This window comes from Equus asinus, chromosome 25 (genome assembly GCF_041296235.1).
Source record: "Equus asinus isolate D_3611 breed Donkey chromosome 25, EquAss-T2T_v2, whole genome shotgun sequence".
NCBI classification, from domain to species: Eukaryota; Metazoa; Chordata; class Mammalia; order Perissodactyla; family Equidae; genus Equus; species Equus asinus.
In genome coordinates this window covers 43,879,053-43,898,853 of record NC_091814.1, presented here as the reverse complement: position 1 = coordinate 43,898,853, position 19,801 = coordinate 43,879,053, and the positions used below count along the sequence as shown (strand labels likewise).

At 41.8% G+C, this 19,801-nt stretch overlaps 1 protein-coding gene across 5 annotated transcripts in view; it reads left to right on the top strand.

Annotated features, from left to right (window-relative positions):
* RALGPS2 (Ral GEF with PH domain and SH3 binding motif 2) overlaps positions 1 to 5,930 on the top strand; it is a 154,500-nt gene extending 148,570 nt beyond the window's left edge. For 3 of the 5 annotated variants that reach the window (XM_070497971.1, XM_044758659.2, XM_044758660.2), the window contains one exon: positions 1,441 to 2,281. In XM_070497971.1, the coding sequence (XP_070354072.1) occupies positions 1,441 to 1,506 (66 nt within the window). In that variant the 3' untranslated portion in view covers positions 1,507 to 2,281. Of the gene's footprint in view, positions 1 to 1,440 lie in introns of all 5 variants that reach the window. The other 2 variants (XM_070497972.1, XM_070497970.1) reach the window with 1 other exon arrangement.
* The last annotated feature ends 13,871 nt before the right edge of the window (positions 5,931 to 19,801 follow it).

The window sequence follows — 19,801 nt, the reverse complement described above, 5'->3', positions numbered from 1 at the left end:
ATTTGAAGTTGAACCACGAATTGGTAGAGTGGGCATAAGATAAACATAACTGAAGTTACAGAAATTTCTGTAGACGTTTTGTAGATCAGTTTTCAGTTGAATATATTTGAAAACCATTCACTTAAGGCACTGAAATACAGAGGTATGCCGTAAGTGTTATCAGTAGCTAATTTGAATAATATACCATGTGAGTTATAAAGCTTATAAAATTTTGTATTTTTCGTCCCATGATATCAGGACCTAAATTATTACCCCTTTTTTGGTAAAGGGAGAAACTAGGGCTCAGAGATGCTAAATGACCTACCTCCATAGGGTCCAACAAGTAAAAACTGGTGGACGTGAGACACAAACAGTCTTTCTCCTCTAGGTCCCTTCTTTTTAAACCATTTAAACAAGACCCATTGTTAGAGTGGGTCTTGTTCTCTTATAATTTTTATTTCAAATGTATATGAAAGACTAATAGCAGTATTTGGTACCATTTTTAGCAGCCTCCATTAAAGACATGAAATGCTCTAGTGCAAAAATGACTGTCTTGCCCTTGTCAAGTTAGTGTCTAGGACACAATGAAACAGACCTTCTTTTGCCTAGACTAAGCTTTTCAGGACTCAATTCCATGCGTATGTTTTTTTAAGTGTAGCTTAAAGTGTTCAGCATCATTTTTTAAAACTCTCAAATTTCAGCATTAATCTAGACAGTGTGTGTGTACCAGCATGGGAGTTCAATTTCTTTTACTGTATTAATGGAACTTCTTGCTGCACAAGTCAACCAAATGTGTATAAATGGTTTTTGTTCATTTGTTTCTATACTTGCAAGAATCAGAGTAGTAGCAATTATAAATAGAAGCTGTGAAATTTGAAAATTTTTAGAAGATTCTAGTTGACTCAAATTCAGCACCTTAAGCATCATTCGGGCAACTTAGGAGGAATGAAACTTTTACCTTATTTAAATATGTGTTTCTTATAACAAGACCTGGGAATTTACACTTTAAGCACCTGGGCATTTGTATTGTATTTGATTTACAATCTAGTTATGATTACATTGTCAAGTAATTTTTCATTCAGAAGCCAACACGTGTAAGAGATTCATTTTTTGTTTTAGTATATGAGGTTTTCAGAAAAAGATTGCTGAAGGGTGAAAGCTGTTGTAAAGGACAGAGAAATGCACACTGATGTGTGAATGTCTGGCAGAGAGCTGAGGGCACAGCTTTGGAAAACTGGTGGTAACAGTTAAGAGCATTTTGGTTTTGGTTTTGTTTTTTAATGTGGTGAAGTCATCTTTAGTCTTTGACTAGAAAACTCATCAACTAATTTTAAAAAACAAAATAATTCATATTTCAAAGAATTATTATTGGATTTCAGAATGATAAGAAGTCAGGTTAAATTTGATCCAGTCTATAAGTGGCAAACTGTTATATAACCTATTGATTTTTTTTTTTTCCAGAGTCATGAAGTGGGAGATCAGAATTTACCTAATGATGAGTTTATTCTTTCATACTTACTTTCATGATGATTTAACAAAGAAATTCTTAGTAATGTTTGTTATAAAATTATCTGTGCTGGATTTAGAAATTTGCATGTAGGAGTTCATTGTAATACATATAATGAGAAAATAAACCATGACAGGTGTGTTTGTCTAGAATCTCACCATACTGGAGCCATGCCTATTCTTTTCTCATCCATTATTCACTCAGTGAACATCGACTGAGCCCCTGTATCAGATAAGAAAGATACCGTCTCCACTCTCTCCCATCCAGATTTCAATTTACTGGAAAGAGTATCCACTCATCTCAGTGATTTTTCTCTCAAAAATATCTAGTGTGTTTTATTCACTGTTCATAAACAATTGCAGGACCTTGTATCAAATTCCTTTTTAAAAAGATATTTAGGTCAAAAATTTTAATATTTGGGCTTACGTAAAGTAAGAAAGAAAGGTAAGAAATAGTACTTTGAAAAACAACTTTTAGATACCATCAGTTTGTATTACTTCTATTTTTTAGGTTCCTACAAACTTGATGACTTTTGAGTAAGAGCCTAAGAAAGAAGAGGTGAACGGTTGCTCCTCCGTGAGAGTGAGGACTGATGTGAACCACCCTGTGCCAGGAAGAGCCCGGGGCGGCGCAGCCTTTGGAGTTCTGAACCAAAAAGCACTAATTTCAGGGAATGAAGTGAAAGATTCCCAGAGAACAAATTGGAGTTGCAAACAAACTGCCATGGACCCATGCTTCTTATCTCTGAACTGACCTGTGGAAACCACTGCCTTAAAAGAGTGAAAGGAAAACCAACACGAAACACCAAATAGTGTGTGTGAATCTTCTGGCGGTGCTGTGCTTGGAGTAGACCGTAGCTCATTTGCATTTCTTTTAACTTTGTACTGATTTTGGAGGGGGGAATCGCCTTTTTTAGATACACTTTAAAAAGGAAAAACATATTTCTTATGGGTTCCCTCAGGAGCTGGTTTGAACTGAGGCGTAAAGATGCTCTAACCTAGTGGGATTCTACCAGCAGCCCCTGGAAGGCTTGTTCAGCCTCCAGTAGTCGCAGCCTCGCTCGCTTCTCCCAGCGCGAGTGTAGGAATTAGACGTGTTTGTAATGTGAGTTGTTGGGGTTTGTTTGGGATTGGGGAGGGGGGTGCAGTTGTTTTGTTTTGGGCAAGGGGAGATTTTTTTAAACACTAAACTTCTGAAATTTAGTACTGTATGGGGAACATTATTTCCTGCAGGAGGTATAAAGGCTGAGTGTTCGTATGCCAGACGCTTTTTTCAAGTGGGCTTCAGGAAGCATGGCCGCTGTTGACCAGGTTTGAGGTTGAGCCTCTATGTGAGTTCATTGTTGGAGCACAGAGCTGTGTGGTAGGAACTGCAATCCCGACCTAAACTTTCCTGAGCTTTTACAATAAGTACATTTTTCACGTCAATAGATTATCCCTTCTGCTGGTCACAGGTGATTTTTATCGTCAATGTGATGTATTAAAATTTTTTCAGGATATTTTCTTTTACAGTGTTTAACGTGCACATTGCCAGTTATTTTTTATTATTATTCATATTCATTTTTTTGTTCAATATGAGATTCCAGATCACATTTGTTAGAGATTCCACGTGTATATGTATGTATGTATTTTATTGTAAAGCATACAAAATAATTTTAAAAGGGAAAAAGGTGAAAGATTGAGATTCTGGGAATTTTAGGTATCAAAACTTTCCTTCTTACACAACTTTCCTTTATTACAAAACATCTTTCTGAAAACTTACTGTAGGTCTCTACCACAAAACCATGTTTTGTCAGTAGTTGACCAAGCAGTTTTGTGAGAGCTCTTCTATGCAGTAACAGATATAACTTCCAAAATAAATGTTGAATTACGAAAAGAAAAAAGTGTTTGAAAGTGAGATGCCTTAGAATTTTAGCAAAAAATGGCACTTGGACAAAGGCTACGTGTTAGGTGTTGTAAACTCATGAGGCATCGTAATTTTAGCAGTGGCCCAGAGTAAGATGCTTTTTGACTGATGTCTTCTAATTCTGTTACTTTAGGCCTCACACAAAATTTCTCATATTTGTATTCTTAGAGAATTTTATACCTTTTTTTCATCATAGGTATTTCACTCTTAAATCTGTGAAACTTAAAAAGAAAATATTGCCCACAGAATAATTAGCTAAAAATCTATCCAAGGGAAAATAAAAGAGCTTTTTCTGAGTACTAAGTTTGTAAATTTAGTTTTCTGTTTGGAAAGGATATTAAGAGTTCAGATATTTCTCTCATATAGTATAGTTAAAAATACCATTATTTCTGGGTTTATGAAAAGTGACATGGGCTGGAGAAGGCAAAATGTTGCCTGTACTGGATGATTTTTCAGTTTATGACCTCCCAAGCTTAACCCACGTTGGGTACATAGAAAGACACCATCTGCATAGCCAGCAGTATTACTATGTAGACCTTGCACATCTTACTTTTATTTTGCTTTGTTTAAAAAATTCCTTAATTTGTTTATTTCTCTTCAGAAATGTATGTGCTTTTTAAAAAATATTGTGGTTGAGAACCCTGTGGAATTTTTACTGTTGTTATTTTGTTTGTCATAAATAAGCTAAAATAGATATGTTGCAGGTTAACCATATCTGTGGAGATATGCAACTGGAAGTCAGAGCCTGACATGACACAGTTTTGCCAAAGAGAGAGCTAAACTGGAAGATGTGTTTGATATTTTCAGCTGTAAATGTTAATGGGTGTTTGCACAGAGTGAGAAATAGTGTTCAGATTTGGTTAATAGTTCATATGTATAATTGTGGCCTCTGACTGAATGAAACTCTTAACGTCACTGTGCAGTAGACGTCGCCCTTGTTTTTCTGTCTTCAAATTCGTCCATTCAAAATCTTAGTCATTGCTTTTTAAGATTATTTTAGCATTTGAGGCAAATGGAAACCAGTGAGAACTAACATAGTATAGGTGAGCTTTTTATCTCTAATTCACCAAATTATATCTAATAATAATTCAAGCAAAGAAAATATGTCACCAAAATATATTAAATATTTGGGTAGTTTATTAGGTAGTGTGAAGATGAAGTTTTTGTCCTCCTGTTAGGTCTACCCTTAATAAATTAGTAAATTAATGACTTGAAATCTGGACATTTCCATCAATATTAAACTCATTTGTTTCTCTCATAGCCAAGAAGAACTAGTTAGAAATTCCAATATAATTTAAATTTAAGCTAGTTTGTGATAGGATAAGCATAATGATTGGCATATGATACAGCCTGGTATAGTAGTGTATAATACCAACCAAAACACCATTTGAGGCGCATCTCATTTTTATCAGTTACGTTGAACATGGAAGCTTATTTTTCACATGGGGGTAGCATGACAGCTTTTGAAATAGAACTATGAAAGTAACTGCGTAACGACCTTCCAGAGTACTGTTTTTGGCTTCGTGCCCCTTCTGTGTTTGGGCGCTGCTTATTTTCAGAGGTATTATTTTTACTGTAACCTCCAAACTGTAGGAATTGAAAGAACTGATCAAACACACCTTCCTAATCTCTTTTCTTCACTATGTAAATATTATTTGTGTAAACATTACAAAAAGGGATCCAGACAATTTGAGTATTTTTTTTTTCTCCCTAGGCATGTGCTTCAATGACAAATTTGTTTTCTGTGTGGAAAACGCCATATGACTATTGCACTACCTTCTGTATGACTGTTTCGGTATTGGATCTTTCTGTGTGTCAAGAGTTGGGGTGTCCATAGCTGCAAAGTTTTTGTAAGTGGCTTTATTCCTCCTCTAGAAGATTTATAAAGGAGCCCAAAGAGCACTATTGTTGCAGAAGGAAAAATGTTTACAGTGTCTAGTGTATACACTCCACACGTTAGTTGAAAGCGGGGCCCTTTAAGAGCAGCCTCGCCTTTCGGTCTCTTGGGATTCCTAGAATTTACCTGGCCAAATGACTTGAGCAGAAGTCTTTTTTTTTTTTTTTAGGTTAGATCTGTAAGCTATATGCCTTTACTACTGAAAACAAAGCTATAGGACATTGTATTGATTGGAAATCAATAATAATGGTAGATTTAGTCCATCAACTGTTTAAAATAATATATCCTCTATGGATTTCCTTCCTGTTTTTGAGGTGCATTCCTTTATAACCAGTTTTGAAATCACCATGTTATCTTCTGCAAACAAGGGGTACCAGTGTTGCTTAACGGAAGATGATCTTTAATGAAAGGAATCGTCTGCTTCAATGGCTTTTGAAATAATTGGGTCCCTTTTTGAAAATGAGCATGAATCTCCCTGTCTCTGGTGGAACGGTAGTACTGCTGTTGCACGAGTAGATGGTATCAAGCAAGGGTGAGGTTTGTCTGTCTTTTTCAGTGATCTTGTAGGGTTTGCTTTTAATTTCTGTCTTCTTTTGTATTATTTCTTTCAAACATAGTAAATTTATGATTTTACAACCAGAATGGTATTCTGTTTTTTCTAAGCTTGGAGATACAAACATTGTTATTTAATCTCATCGATGATAATAGTTTTCCCTGTGAAGTCAACCTTTCCAAAATGATTCAAGTACTTTTTGGTTTCGCCTCCCTAAAAATGGCTTGTGTCTAAAGTGACCATTTGTTTCTATTTAGAGGATTCTAATGAAGGAGATCTGTGCATGCAAACTCTTAAGCTTTATTGAAAACAATTGCATTACACCGGTGTCTCAAGTTGTAGTGTGGGGGAAATTTGGTCAGTGCCTTATCAATTCGAAGACCAACTTTAGGGCATCAAGTGTGACAACCGTTTGCCCTCTTTCTCTTATTTCAGGAGTGTGTGCTCTCCCTCTCGCCACCAGCTTACTCTTTCTCACAGCAACTCCCAGAAAGTCTGTACAGATACCTCTGGTAATGGTGCAGCCCTCCTTGGCGCTGAGTCTTTTTAGACAAGTTCCCTCCCTGCTCCTCTCCTCCCAGGGTAGGAAATTAAAAATAAACCCAGCCAAATAAACTCTTAAGAACAGCTTTGAAGAGCATCCATCTAGCTGAGTTTATTTTTATTTTGTGTTACTGATGTTGTTTTGAGCATAGATTTAATTATAAGGGCTTTCAGAAAAATCCCTGAAAGAGGACAATATAGCCAGAAAGATTTGTTTGGGCTTTATTAAAACTACTAAAATCTTGTAGTGAGAGTCCTTTTGGCCAGAACATTCTTATATTTAAATAAGACTCAGAACAAACAAGCTTAACCTACCAGTTATTGTTTACTCGGAAATATTAGCGCAGGAAAGTGAAAACAACTCCAACATATAAATTATGGACAAGTTAAGAGACTAAACAAGCTTCCTCAGTAAAAGCATAGGTTGGCAAGATTTTGCTGCTTTGAGATGATTGCAAGATCTGGAACTACTGTTGTTCAACTGAGTCAAGATACTGTTTTCACGTTTTTTAAAGGGCTAGTGTGTTCCAGAGCAGGCAAGTAGACACAGTCTTTAAAGCCAGATGAAAAGTTAACTGGTCCTTGAGGGTCATTAGCAGAATTTCAGTTTTAATTCTAGTCATTTGGACTACAAAGTGGTGATGGGGTTAAAGGAATACATAATTAGAGTGCTTTGGGATTGAACTTTTTTTTAACAGACAAGCAGAAAATTTCATAAGTATTTTAGATTCCAGGTAACAAGTATTGAGTTCCCCTGAAGATATCACCTATTAGAACCACTCACAAATATAGCCCAGTAATTATTGACTCATTAGGTCTGATAGAGTAGCTGATAATAAGTCACCAGACTCTCAAGAATTTCTACACCTGGATTATTGACAAATTCATTGTTTTCCATTCCAGCCTACTCAAGGTGGGGGAGAGGGGAGGGGGGACATCCTTCATGATGTAATCTAAAGAAGATAAACATCTGTGGGGATAAATATCCAATGATGATAATATACAGGGAAACACAAGCCATGTTTGTTCTCTTTGTCCCGGTTAACTTGAGGCACTCCAGTGATGGCGGCTCCACTGCACTGTGGCCTCCCTGAGGCATGTGCAGCTTGGTTCCTCTCTCGCTTTTTGTTTCTGTTTAAAATGCAAATGTGAGTGTGAGATCTTCAGTGTGTTTGCATACGCTAACTTAAAATGAACTTAAGTACCGTTTTCTGAAATATTTCTATTGAAATAAATTACTTAAAAATATAGATTGTGTGGGGATAATTTGTTACCATATTTACATTTTTGTCATTGACTTTTAAAGTGCATTTTATCCTTAGCTTTTAAATAAATGCTCTAACTTGATTTTTTTCCTCTTCCTGAAATAGTTGACAAGGTTTTTGTTGGTATGGGAAGCTGCTGCCTGGGTAAACCTCATGGGCTCTTCTCTGTCCCAGAACAAGGATGCACCCTGGCATGCTGACAGATGGGGTCTCGGGGAATAGGGTCAAGGGTATAATATTTCCCACTCCATCTCCCCACTCCAAGTCTGTGACATGATATGAGCAGTCCCCAAAGAGGCCCTCTTTGCTAACACTGTATTTCACAAATTCTGAGACATGACATTTTTTCACATTTTACCCTTTCTGTAAACAGAATGCGCCTTCCGGCCTGTGGAGCCTTAAATTGGAAGTACAGAAGTACCTGTGTCGAGTCTCTTGTAAGTCACTGGCTGGAGTGTTGGTTATGCCCTAAGAATTCCACGTGAGCTTGCCTCTAAGACTTGGGAAACCTCCAGACAGGACCGAACACCCAGTGTTTGGGCAAAGCATAACTCGGTTTTCAACAATTTTCTCACCTCTCTAGTAGCCTTTGAAAATTTTCACTGTCCCGGGGCCGGCCTGGTGGCGCAGCGGTTAAGTTCGCACGTTCCGCTCCTCGGCGGCCCGGGGTTCGCTGGTTCGGATCCCGGGTGCGGACATGGCACTGCTTGGCAGCCATGCTGTGGTAGGCGTCCCACGTATAAACTAGAGGAAGATGGGCACGGATGTTAGCTCAGAGCCAGGCTTCCTCAGCAAAAAGAGGAGGACTGGCAGTAGTTAGCTGAGGGCTAATCTTCCTCCAAAAAAAAAAAAAAAAATTTTTCACTGTCCCTGTGCTGGAACCAAAACCGAGTGACGGTTCTCTGATGGGGTCAGCCCGTCTCTGTCTCAACGTGGTGCCGCCTTTGTCTTACATGGGTTTCCATATATGCCTGCCGAGTTTCTGGGTTCCCTTCCGTTTCCTTAGTTGTTTGTCCCTGAGCCAGGACCATATTGCCTTCATTTCTGTGTCGCTGTCTAAGTCTTGCTATCTGGTGAGGTGATTACATTGTACTTCAGATTTGCCTTAGCTGGTCTTGACCCTTCTGTCTTCCCTGTGAATTCTAGGATCAGTGTGTCGTGTTCAGTGAAAACCCCATTGGTACTTTTATTGGAATTGCTTTCAATTTATAGCTTAATTTGAGAATTAACAGTTCTGAAAAGTTTATTCCTCTCATCTATGAACACGAAATGTCTCTCCCTTATTTAGGGTTTTTAATGTCCCTGAGTGTTTTACGATTTTCTCCCTTCTGGTTTCACACATCTTTTACTAGTTTTCTGCTAGCTGAGCTGGTTTTTGTCTCCGCTATTAATCGGACCTTTCCTGGTGCGTTTCCTCACTGGCTGTTGCTCGTGTGTAGGGCTCCTGTTGATTTTTATGTTAGTGCTCATATCCAGCGGCCTTAGTGGACTTCCTTATCTGGTTCTAATGGTCTGTCTGGTATAATTCTCTTGTCATATTAACTGCAAGTAAGGTGATAAACTAGGAGAAAATACTTGAAGTTTCTAAAACACAGGATTCATGTCAAGAATATACAAGAGATTTTTGCAAGTCAGTAAGAAAATGTATTCAGTAGAAAAATGTGCTAAAGGATATGAGTAAACAATTTATAGAAGGAAGCCTGTGTGGCTAATCTGTGAAAAGATGCTCAGCCTCACTAGTAGAGAAATGCAAAGTAAGTCATCAGACAGCTGTCACAGTACATCTATCAAACTGGTGAAAATTAGAGATCAGATTATACCAGTTATGGTGAGGCCAGTTAAAACTGGAATCATACATGCAGGCACGGGTGTAAACCAGTGATGCCGGGCCAGAGAGCATTTGGGCGGTCTTAGGGAAATTATGTATATAAGAACATAAGAATTAAGAATCCTAGGGCCAGCCTGGTGGCCTAGTGGTTAAGTTTGGCATGCTCCACTTCGGCAGCCCGGGTTTGGGTCCCAGTGTGGACCTAGGCCAGTCATCAGCGACCATGCTGTGGCAGCATCCCACATACAAAATAGAGGATGATTGGCACAGATGTTAGCTCAGGGTGAATCCTCCTCAAGCAAAAAGAGGAAATTGGCAACAGATGTTAACTCAGGGAAAATCTTCCTCAGCAAAAAAAAAAATCCAACACTGGATCACATACTAGCTGCATGACCTTGAGCGGGTGACTTAACCTTCTTTCTCAAGTTCGTCGTCTGTAAAATGTACACAATGACGGAACCCACCTCATAGATTGTAAGGCTAAACTTAGCTCCTACATCTAACGCCCCTAGAGCAGGGCTAGCACGTCAGACGCACCGTCAGGGTCAGAGACAGTGCCGTGTACACACTCTGTACCTACCAGTTCTGCTCCTGAGACAGGTGCGGGGAGTGGGATAGGGGTGAAGGGGAAATTTTACGTAGAACAAGAGAGGGGTCTTTGCATAGTTGTCACAGTGAACGGAGAAGAAATAAGCCAGGTATATTCATCGCAGACATAGTGGCAAGTAGAGAAAAACATGAAGAAAAGCCCCCTGCAAATGAAGCCCCATTTATTATTGTTAGTTATTAAGACCAGTGTTTCACCCACATGGGGTGCTGTTTAAAACCATGACTTCTGAACACCACCCCAGATGTGGTAGATAAGACTCTGAGGACAGTGCCTCATGCACAGTAAAGTATGAATTTGATCTGGGCTGATTTGCCTAGAACCCAAGCTCGACCCAAAGGAACAGTTGCTGAATTTGCTTTGTTATTGCCTAATTCTCAAAGCCAAGTTTTTCGTCCAGTTTGGATTCAGAAACCATTAGCATCTATATTAAGCTGTTGCAGAAGAAAGACAGACAAGCAAGCTGCTGTTTTTATTGCCAGAAACTATTCTGAGATTTTAATGTAAAAACAGAACTCTCTTCCATTAGCTGTGGAAGAAAAACCTGGAGATTCACTGTGAGTTTCTTCCATCCTAAGCAATTGACAGTAAGTACAATCAATCAGTTAATCGATGATCCTCTACCAGGCACTAAGTTCTAGACTAGCCATGTTTTATGACCTTATGCAACCTAAAGCACATTTTAACAAGTCCTAACAACCATACAAATACGGGGATGGAATTTCTATTTTGAAAGTGATAAATGACTATACTTTTGAGTGTGGTGGCATCTCCCTGGGTCTTTGGGATGACAACCTAAGAAAAATTGCCAAGTGTGGGCTGGTGCAATTTGAATTGAGACCTTTGATTCTAGCCTAACTAGCCAGCTAGTGAAGTTCTGTGTCTCATTCCAAATCAAGATAATTTACTGCACTTGGGTGACATAAATTTCATGTGATTCCTTAGTTTTACTAAATTAAAACTGATTCGCCTTTTAAAAGAAGACTCATTTCTGGTTTCTCGTTCTTCCTTCTTTAGGAAGAGGTTTATGTTCTTTTCACATCAGTTAAAATAGTCGGTAGATGCCGTTTGTTTGAGCCGACTGGTGGCAAGAGGGTCTTCTGCATTAGAGGGACTTTCCTTGGGGCCCATCCCACTGTCTGAGGGTGACTTGAGTCGCTCCGTTACAGTTCAAGCTGCTTTTACCTACTTCCTCTGTCTGAACTCACAGAAAAGGGAAAAGGACAGTTAAGGGGACACATCAAATGATGAGAGCGTTTCGTAACAGTGAGCTGTGTGTTTTGAAGCGATGAAGAGGACTTCTCAAGTAACACTAACCCACAGCAATTTAGAAACCATCAGTGTATACTTGTTTCTGAAGGAGGTAGTGAGCTTTCCAGCCTAATTTAAGTTGTGGGAGTGGAGTATCTCCAGTAGCATCTAACCCAAATCATCTCTCTTCCCTCCTGCTTCTATTTCTACGTTTAACCTCTCAGGTTAAGCTTTATTTCATTTTTTGTCACATGTGTCTCCCTTTTGGATTTCTACTTAATCGTTTACAGTATAGTTGTCTCCCTTCATATTTATTTAAATCAGTGGCTCTCCACCTTGGCTGCAATTTAGAATCATCGAGGGAACTTTTAAAAATCCCAGAGGCCAGCGTGCACATCACACCAAGTATGTAAGAGCTGGAGGGCGGGGGCATTAGGGTACAGGCAGTAATCATTTTTTTAAAGCTCCCCAGATGATGTGAATGTATAGCCAGGGTTGGCAACCAATATTTGGATTATTGGTCTCTAAACCTTTCAGAGACTTCGGACAGTGGTTTTCAATCTTTAGAGGGCACCAGAACCCCGGGAGGGCTTGTTAAGACTTAGATTGCCAGGTCCCACCCCCAGAGTTTCTGATTCAGCAGGTCTGGGGTGGGGCCTAAAAACGTACACTTCTAAAAAGGCCCCAAGTGCTGCCAATGTCTGGATTGCGGACCGCACTTTGAGAACCACTGGAAATGAGGAAGTGGATTAGAAGGCGGCCCTGGAGGACCCTCATAAGCCGTGAGTGTGCAGCTTCATCCCTGTGAACGAGAGGGGCTGCCGCGGGGAGCGTGGTCCACGTGCTGGGTGATAGGAGGGCCGGGAAGGAGAAGACAGGAAGCTTGGGATCTTGCTGAGGAGGCAGAGCTCGTGGCTGGGCAGCAACAAGGCTCCCAGCCGCTGTGGAGTGGCAGTGGGGCTGGGGCTGGGGACGTCTTCAGCCACCTTTGATCCCGGGCAGATCACCCATCCTCCTTGCAGCTCAGTGCTGACTTCTGCAGGATTGGAGCTGTTTCAACTGTTTGTAACAATGTATTTACTCACAAAGGAATTATTTCAGAACATCCATGATTCCCTTTTCCCCCCTCTCAGAACAATAAAATAAAATATTTTAGAGTAACAGGGAAAAAATTGTTTTGTGTTTGAATGCCTTAGGCAGGGCCACTCACTCCAGCTCACCATAGTCCCCACCATTCCCTATAGTCTTCTGACCAATTTTCTTGACCAACCTAGGTGTTGTAATGTGGTGCCTGGAACTGAGGCTCCCATTTTGCGACCCAGAGGGAAGCTGGCCTGAAAGCAAAGATGTCTTCAGAGCAGAAGGGGAAGATGGAAAGAACCTGGGTCCTTAGTGATTTCCTCGTCCTGCTGAATTAACACAACCCAAGAAGAGCCTTACTTCTGAGCTTCCTGTGTATAATAATAATCTCTTTTTTTAAAGAAATAAAAGGAAATAGGGGAGAAAGAGGAGAAAAGAAAGAGAAAGGATAGAAAGAGGACAATAAACAAGGAAGGGAAAAATGGCAGGCCACCTTTAAGACTTTATGTGCACTGGTAAGAAATAATGTAAAAAATACTTTCATAGAGAAATCTCTGTGAAAGATTTCTGCTTGTGCCCCCTCTCCCCTGATATATCAGTTTTTCAAAGTACAACCAGCTGGTACTAAAGGTCCATGTTTGCTTTTTTCTTAAGAGGGCCGGAAATGCAACCGCCACAGGCCACTGACGTGTAACCCCCCAAAGCAGAGGCTGGGGGGGTGGAGCGCAGGCCGGTCTGTGCCCTCCCCCGTGGCTGCAGTGCCCTGAGCCGCCTCGGCCCCAGCCCCTAAGCGGCGGGACGTTCTGTTCCTTTCCTTGGGTAAACCGGACACGGGCCCCTGCTGGCTCTTGAGTCAGTGGGGAGGCTGACCCGTCGCCGCCTCGAGGCGTCAGTTCAGTGTGCACCCCACGGCTGCTGCTCTTCGAGCCCTGTTCTCCCTTTGTTAACAGCACCAGCTGCTTCAGAGATGCCGACTTCTCATAAACTGTTAAAGCCAGATTGTTTCTCTCATTGCTTTTGTTTTGATGTGCCTTAAAATAATTAGGCTTTTGCTCTCAAATGTTTCCATTCTCCGTGCCTGGCTGACGAGGCCTCTGTCACACGCCACACCAGGGCAAGGCGTGCTGCTATGGTATCCGGTCAACAGTTGCCAAACAAAGCCGAAGCCTCGCTCGAAGCAAGTCCTCTCCTGGCCTTGCTGTTCCTCCATCTGCCCTGAGCTGTGTAACTGCTGTCGGGAAGCAGAACCCACTGCACCTCTGTGTGGAGCTCAAGAAAAGCAGCCGCTTGAACCTCTGCCAGTGGCTGCCTTGCAACCTCTTCATTATCCGTTTGTTGGTGAGCAAGTCGGTCTAGGAAGAAGTCTTTCTTCTTTTATTCTTGGAAAGTATGTACTTGGGAATGTCCAATAAAAACGAGTATGTGCTGAACTCCTGCTCTCTGCCAGAGTCTGGGGAATGGGAGACGGTCTCTGGCCCAGGGCTCGCGCAAGCAGGAGAGCTGAGAAGCGGCAACCAAGAATCGGGGGTGGCCGCGGGCCTGCTAAGCGGTGAGCCGCACGAGAAGGCAGCGTGTCAGCCAGCAGTGGGGTCAGACGAGGGAGGTCGCTGGGAAGAAGGGACACACTTCCCTGTGTGGGGGCAACACCTCCCTCTCACCCAGTCCCTGCCCCGGAGCCCAGACCCACCCCAGGCAAAGGGGACTAAGCAGCTGGGCTCCTGCCTGCCCCTACTCTAGTCCTGTCGCCTCCTCACTACGTCCCCACAGCTACCATCCTAAGTTCCCAATGTCTCACAAAAGCTTAGCAATTTGATTCATCAGATAATCACTGAAACCTTGGTTATAATCTTACTCGTTTTATACACAATATCTCATTTATTCCTTATAACAACCCTGTGAGGGAGGGAGAAGTCTTCCCAAGTCACAACAGGAAAAGTCAGAGAGGTTAAGAATTTGCCTATGTCACTCAGCACAGGGTGGAGCCAGGATTCAGACTGTTCTGGTTCTCAACCCTGGTGGACGCGGGATTTCAGAGCTGTAGCTTGCCGTTTTGGTGCCCAGAGCTAGCCGCGCAAAAGCTCAGCAAATGATGTTGTGATTTGTTATGTGACTCAAAGAAAGAACAACCCAGCAGCTTCCTTTTTTGTTATTCTTGGTAAGGACAGTTTCTGAAAAAATCTGTGTGCTGTCATCATGCAAATGTAATTTTTTTTTTTTTTTTCTAATGGCTGTGCAGGGCCAGAACCTCCGATGGGCCTTGTGTTGTGCTGTGTCTGGTCCCTGAAGTTTTCTGACCTCCTTACACATACAAAACACAGGGCAGTTAGCACAAATAATCCTGAATTGCTTAAATGCCACATGCACCTGCTAGACCCGGCAAGTTGTGCATCTTCAGAAGGAGAAGCACTCACAGTGGCCTAGAGATGTCAGAGGCTGGGTGGACAGGGTGCGATTGACATGTGGATAGGATTTAGGGCCAGAGGAGAATTGAAAGCAAGAACTGGAAGTATACAATTAGGCTGGGAAGAGTGATGGGAGGACATAAAGTTGGAAAAGTACATTGGAGCCGAACTGCTCAAGACTTTAACTGCCAGGATGAGGAGTTGGAGGGTGCAGCTGGGAGGACAGGCAGGAAGCAGTGACGCTCCAAGGGAGAGAGAATGAGAGCCTGTCCCAAAGTGGGAGCAGGGGAAAGAAGACCGAGAAGCATTGTGAAGCAAGGATGCTCCTGTGTCCCACGCACCGGGGGACCCTGCTCTCTGCTAAGCAGTAACCACGGTAACGATGATTAACTGATCTGTCGATGGGCTAGGCTGGCCCTCAGTGACAACACAATGCCCTTTCTAGGAAAAACATGGGGCCTCCGCTCCCAGTACCCTCCGCATTCAACTGCCCATTTCACTCGACCCCTTCTGTTAACCGTACTTTAACCTCCCGAGCCTGTTTCCTCCTCTGCAAAGTCAGTATGAAACGGGTCCTCCTTCCCAGGGTTATTGTGAGGCTGAATGAGATAATGCATGGAAGATGCAAAGCATGGGGCTCCACGACCACACAGCAGACGTGAGCTGCCAGGGTGACGGTTCTGCTCCTTGTCAGCTGGAACGGACGCCTCCTGAGCTGTGTGTGTGTTTGTGAAGACCTGTCTGCTGTGCAAAGTGGCTGCTTTGCTCTTTCTCTGGGAAACATCAGACACTGGCGACCAGCCGAAGGTACAATCAAGCACATTTAAAGTACAATCTCTCTCTAGGGCTTCCCATAAGATAAGCTGGACAGAGGCCACTCCCTAACAAAACGGTCAGGAGTTGTTCCATTCTGACAGGGAAGCGCGACTTCACAGTTCCTTATTTTATGCTATCGTTTGCACACAGACTTTTCTTCTCCCTTTGTGTTGAAACTGTAACGTTCTGGAGCTAAGCTATAACAGAGAGCCGGGATGGGAATCCAGGATGCTTTTGGACCCCATCTATAGAGGTCGCGTCCTGAGGATACTGGAAGCAGCCTTCACAGAGACTTCACTCATTCTGTGCTGCTGTGCCCTGGGCGTTGAAGGAGAGGAGGACTGACGTTCACCCATCTCTCTACGTCCAGATGCTGCGCCGTGCATTCGTTACGTGTCATGTTATGCAATCCTCTCACCAGCCCCGTGACATAGGAATTGTTATTTGCATTATTATAAATGAGAAAGTAGAGTCTTGGTTGAAAGGTCTTGCCCAGACTCATGCATCTAGCCAGTGTTGCAACCAAAACCCCGCATCTTGTGCATCTGGCAAAGCCCTTCTTTCCCGCACATGCTCCTTCTCCCAGGTGTCACTCCAGGCCTCACCGTAGGCCTGGTGCTGCTGTTGCTATGACTGCAAGTTCTTCCATTTTTTTGTTTTGTTTTGTTATAGGATGGTTGAGAGGTTTGTCCTTTCATAATGGTGATTTGCTATAATAATTACCTATAACTATATAATTGGGAATAAATGTAAACACTGCAAGTTCTAATCAGCCCCAAATAGCATCTTACTTCAGAAAATCTCTCAATCTAAGGGAGGGGAGGGGGAAGAATTATATAAGAAAGACAAAATACTATATATACAAAGTAACTTACCAGCAAGTGGGAACCACGACAACTGTGGGTGTGGCGTTGCCAGGTTATGATGTTCCATAGCTGACTGCCCAATCAAGCGGAGCCTCAAAGGGTGTCTGTGCCTTGGTACAGGCCTTGGTCTAGATCTGGCCCTTAACTTTCAGGTTTCAGAAACCTCATGTAATCAGTCCACACAAGGTTGACCAAGCCTCAAGGGGTGGAATCCTGCCAACCAAACTCACAGTAGACTGATGTAAAAACCAGAATGCCAACTGAACTAATTTACAGTGAAAGACATACCTTTCCAGTTACTTATCCAGAGCACCCCTTTGTGCTGTGCCCCAAAGAAACTGAATTATCATTTAGAAAACTGCTTGTTGTTTCCAGTTCCACATGTAAAGAGCTTGGAAGTCACCACTTCATCCTAACAATAAGTAAAAAGTTGAACAGACTAAAAAAATCAACTCTTCTAGGATCCACGAGTGAGGGGAGGACAAGGGACAAACCACCGCCCTCAGGATTGGAGAGACAGACAGGCGAACACAGGGGCTCACAGCTTCCAGAGCAGAATCGTGAGTGGAAACCACCCCGGAACCAGTGCCGGGTGGGAAAACCTGACTGTAATTGAGGAATTGCTGGAGGTGCAGTGTGGACAGCTCACAGTGAACAGCTCCAGGGGGCCCTAGTCATGGGTGAGGGCACCGTATTGTGAGATTTACCTCCAGGAGCTTGATCAGGTTCCCACAGTGTATATCAGAGAAAACTCCCCGCGTGCGTCCAGCAGCAGGAGGGGAAAGGAACCATTCTGATGTAAGCCAGTACACTCTGTCCTTAACACCGCTTGTCCTCAGGGACAACTAGTTAACCAGAGCCTGACCTCCTGGAGCATTATCAGGGCCCAACTGACTGGAGGGAAGGGAAATACCCAACCCAGCCCACTCTAGACATCCTGTTCCACCTCAATGGGGAGGAAAGAACTGATAAACTCTTGTGAGATTCACAGTGCAGAGGCTTAACCTCTCGAAAAGGCTGAGACCTAATCCCAGGACCAGAGAGCACGTTCCCTCCTCGAAACCTCACCACCACGTTACTGAAGGACTGTTGAGAGAAATTCCCTTTACCTAGTACATCATGTCCAGCTACTGAGAAAAAGTTACAAGGCACACCAAAAGGCAGTGAACACAGTTTGAGGGCACAGAGCAAGCGTTAGAACCAGACGTGGCAGGAATGTCGGACTTATCAGCCCAGAGATTCAAAGCAAGGATGATTCATATGCTGAGAGATCCAACAGATAAAGCAGACAGCATGCAAGCACAGATGGGCAATGTAAGCAGAGAGATGGAAACCCTAAGAAAGAACCAAAAAGAAATGCTAGAGATGAAAAACACTGTAACGGAAATGAAGAATGCCTTTGATGGGCTTACTAGCAGACCGGACACAGCAGAGGAAAGAATCTCTGAGCTTGAGGATATCTCAGTACAAACCTCCAACACTGAAAAGCAAAGAGATGAAAAAAAATAGAACAGAATACCAATATCTGTGGGACAACTACAAAAGGTATAACACATGCATAATGGCAATACAGAAGGAGGAAAAAGAAAAATGAACAGAAGAAATATTTGAAACAATAATGACTGAGAATTTCCCCAAATTAATGCTAGGCACCAAACCACAGATCCAGGAAGCCCAGAGAAAACCAAGCAGGATAAGAGTCAAAAAAACTGCACCTAGGCATATCATTTTCAAATAACAGAAAATAAAAGATAAAAAATCCTGAAAAAAAACCAGAGGGAAAAAACACCTTACCTATAGAAGAGCAAAGATAAGAATTACATCTGGGGCTGGCCCAGTGGCCTAGTGGTTAAGTTCAGCACACTCTACTTCAGTGGCTTGGGTTCAGTTCCTCAGCACACGCCTACACCACTCATCAGCAGCCATGCTGTGGCAGAAATCCACATAGAAAATAGAGGAAGATTGGCACAGATGTTAGCTCAGGGCAAATCTTCCTCAGCAAAAAAAAAAAAAAAAAGACATCTGATTTCTCCACAGAAACCATGCAAGCAGGAAGAGAGTGATGTGAAATATTTAAAATGTTGAGAGAAAAAAACCACCGACCTAGAATTCTGTATCCTGAGAAATTATCCTTCAAGAATGAAAGAGAAATAAAGATGTTCTCAAACAAAAATTGAGAGAATTTGTTGCCAGTACACCTGTCTTGCAAGAAAAGTTAAAAGAAGTTCTTTAGAGAGGAAAAAGATAACATGGGTCAGAAACTTAGATCTATGTAAAGAAAGGAAAAAGGAAGAGCATCAAAGAAGGAATAAGTTAAGGTAAAATTAAAATTTTAATGACAGATGGCAACTAGACTTTGATGATGAGCACAAGGTAGGCTCTACCGAAGTCAAAATATAATTATATGTACACCTGAATTTATATAATGTTATAAACCAATGTTGCCTCAATTAAAAAAGCAAAGAGAAAAAGTAGGTTACAAAACAAAAAAATTTGTATTTTTCTTATTCTTAACTGATCAACAGATAGCAGTTTCTTCAAAACAATAATAGCAACAATGTATTTGATTACGTATGCTTCTGTTGCCTCAGCATGCCGTGGAGATATTGTGGGTTCAGTTCCAGAACACCGCAATAAACTGAATGTCGCAATAAAGTGAGTCACATGAATGTTTTGTTTTCCCAGTGCACATAAAAGTTGTATTTACACCATACTTTAGTCTATTAGGTGTGCAATAGCATTACGTCTGAAAAAGATGTCCATACCTTAATTTAAAAATACTAATGCTAACCCTCATCTGGGCCGTCAGTGAGCTGTAATGTTTTTGCTAGTGGAGGGTCTTGCCCTCCACATGACATCCGTGAAATGCAATAAAGCGCAATAAAACAAGGTGTGCCTGTATATATCATACATGTATATTTGCTTCCATATAAGGGAATGAATGACAACAGAGATACAAGGGATGGGTGGGTGGAATTAGGATTCTTTCGTTATTATGAGGTACTCACATCCCCCTGAGGTGATATCGGATCATTTGAAAGTCAACTTGTATTAGTTGTAAACATATATTGCAAACTCTAGAGCAACCACTAAAAAAAATTTAAAAAGGAAGTATAACCAATATGCTAAGAAAGGAGAACAAATGGATTCATACAAAATGCTCAGTTAAAACCACAAAAGGCAGACGAAGAATGGAAGACAAAAATAGGAACACAGAACAACAGCAACAAAGAGAAAACAGTAACAAATACAGCAGACATGAATCCAAGTACCTCAGTAATCACTTTGAATGTCAATGGTCT